Source organism: Haplochromis burtoni, unplaced genomic scaffold (assembly GCF_018398535.1).
Source record: "Haplochromis burtoni strain Fernald_Lab_line unplaced genomic scaffold, NCSU_Asbu1 Contig_58, whole genome shotgun sequence".
NCBI classification, from domain to species: domain Eukaryota; kingdom Metazoa; phylum Chordata; class Actinopteri; order Cichliformes; family Cichlidae; genus Haplochromis; species Haplochromis burtoni.
Window position 1 is genome coordinate 2,297,822 of NW_024582419.1, and position 2,337 is coordinate 2,300,158.

Consider the following 2,337-nt stretch of genomic DNA (forward strand, 5'->3'; position numbering starts at 1 on the left):
GCCGTTTGTTTGCAGCTTATCCACACGACCTACTAACACAACCTACAGTCTTTAAACACTAATCACTGTTGCATGTCAAGGCAGAGATCAACAAACAATGAAGTCTAGGAAAAAAAACTAGAACAAGGATATTTCAGATGAGACCTGGTTCAACATACAAACAGCACACAGTACATCTTACCCGTCAGCAAATCAAGGAGCTCCTTGTATGTACGCAATGTTTCGTTATATTTCTCAATAGCACTGCTGAGCTCATCTTTTTTCCTGGTCAGTTCAGACATTTTTTGCTGGTTTTGTGAGTCTAAAATGGAAAAAAACGAAGAATTAATTGTTTATCAATTAACAGTGAATTGTCAGAAGGCAAATCTAAGCAATAGTACTATAGTAGTGTAACAGTAGTAATACTATTATTAATACTACTCTTAAGTATAATAGCTTTAAATAGCATTTCAGTTTTTTGGCTCACAGGTAGTGATCAAAGTGGGCTGGAATGATTAGATCTGATAAATAGTTTAATATATTGTAATACAGAGATTTCTTTTGTTAGAGCTTCCAGCTAAAAGCATGCAGATACTTCTTCAACAAGTCCGAATCTAAAGTCACCCCACAGTCCTTCATTATATGTTCACGTGTAGTAAAAAAAGGAAAGAAAAAAAGTTTAAAAGACATGTATTAGTGAATTTTGTAAAAACAAAAACAAAAAAAAATGTATAAAAACAACAAAATTAAAGTAATGCTTTAAGTTTTCAGAAGCTGCACGTAATAGCATTTACCACTCAGTTTTTCCATACCATTGTAAAAAAGGAAGGGGAGCTCAAAAGCAGTCAGGGTTATGAGATGGACAGACACTTCAGGTTTGAAAACAAGGATGTAGGTGCTGCTATTGTCACCGGGGCTATTCTCCCTGATAGCCAGCCTCTGAGGAGAGCAAGTGAACAATTATCATAAGCCCTGAGGGGCCCTTAAATTCCAAAACAAAAGCTGGTCCTGTGAAGAATGGTTACTCACAGGGATGTGGGCCTTGCCCTCAACTAAGTTAATTGCAAGGCTTCTTCCTCCTCTTTCAAAAAGAGGGAAGCTTTTGTTTCTCTCTCCATCTGAGGACTTTATAGTGATGATCACCTTCCCTCCCAGGTCCTGCCCCGCTGGGTTGCCATACAAATCCTGGAATCAACCATGGAAATTCACTCACTATGACTGCAAAGTTTATTTATGTCAGTGAAAAGTGAAGCCTGCCTCTGCTATTTTACAATAAATAAATAGCTTACCATTATCCTCAGTGTCATATTCTTAACCAAGGTTCGGCTGGCAATGTCCTCGCTGTAGGAAACAACTGGGTTTGGAGGGTCAGAGACAGGTCCCAGTTTAACAGGCTGGTTGGCCACCACATCTATACGAATCTTAGAGATGGGAAGAAGCACTGAGGTCAGTCAGTTCTCTCAGTGAGTAACACTACAGCTCCACGGCCTGCAACAGCTTAATGACCAACTACTCTCCAGTATAATAGAGAAAAATAATGAGAATGTGGAGGATGGCTTAATATGCTTTATGGGTGTTTGAAAACAAAATGTGAATGCGTTAAAAATGTTTTATGTTTTTTATTATATATTCAAACCAACCTGATTGCTGTACAGAACGTCAGTTCTGTCAAAACGAAGAGAAAACTGTATGGTGTGTTTTCCAGCTTCCTTTGGGATGTTGTTGTTCCTGCAAGGAAACGCACAGTAGACTTTTTTTCAATATCATCATCATTATCCTGACAAAAACCTACATTCTGGAAAATGGGCTTATATGCTGTTTCATTGAGCCAGCTAAGACGACAGGACCCCTTGCATACTTAGGGTGACCAACCGTCCTCTTTTCCCCGGACATGTCCACTTTTCACGTTCTGTCCGGGGGGATTTTCGAGATTGATAAAAATGTCCGGGTTTTCCTGTATTCCGACAGAGGACCCATGTGTGTGACGTCATCCCCGAACTGCTGTTTTGTGAGCGTATGTTCTGCGCTCACAGATGGGACTGACAGCATGCAACAACGTACCTAATGATGTTTAAAAGATCCCAAAGCGCAAGTGCATCTTTTCAGACGAACTGCAAAAGAAATTTCCCTCGTACCGACCATAGCTGGACTGGCCATCGGGCATACCGGGCAAATGCCTGGTGGGCCGATGGTGATTTGTTGTTGTTGTTGTAACGGTATAAACAATGAAAGGTGGTGGGTTGGCCAGATGCTGGCCGATGTGTAAAAATAACTCAGTTGTTTGGTGGTGGCTATGGCGGAGCTTCGACAGAGGCCAGCAGGTGGATGAGGGAAAAACGGGAGGCAGGAGGAGGAGAG

General features: G+C 41.1%; 1 protein-coding gene across 1 annotated transcript in view; it reads right to left on the reverse strand.

Moving 5' to 3' along the window:
• The window catches only part of LOC106633202 (structural maintenance of chromosomes flexible hinge domain-containing protein 1), a gene marked incomplete in the record, with an annotated part of 4,401 nt that extends 2,529 nt beyond the window's left edge, over positions 1 to 1,872 (reverse strand). The window contains 5 exon segments of the mRNA XM_014333629.2: positions 182 to 301; positions 792 to 918; positions 1,009 to 1,164; positions 1,269 to 1,400; positions 1,852 to 1,872. Coding sequence (XP_014189115.1) covers positions 182 to 301; positions 792 to 918; positions 1,009 to 1,164; positions 1,269 to 1,400; positions 1,852 to 1,872 — 556 coding nt within the window.
• Positions 1,873 to 2,337: the final 465 nt, after the last annotated feature.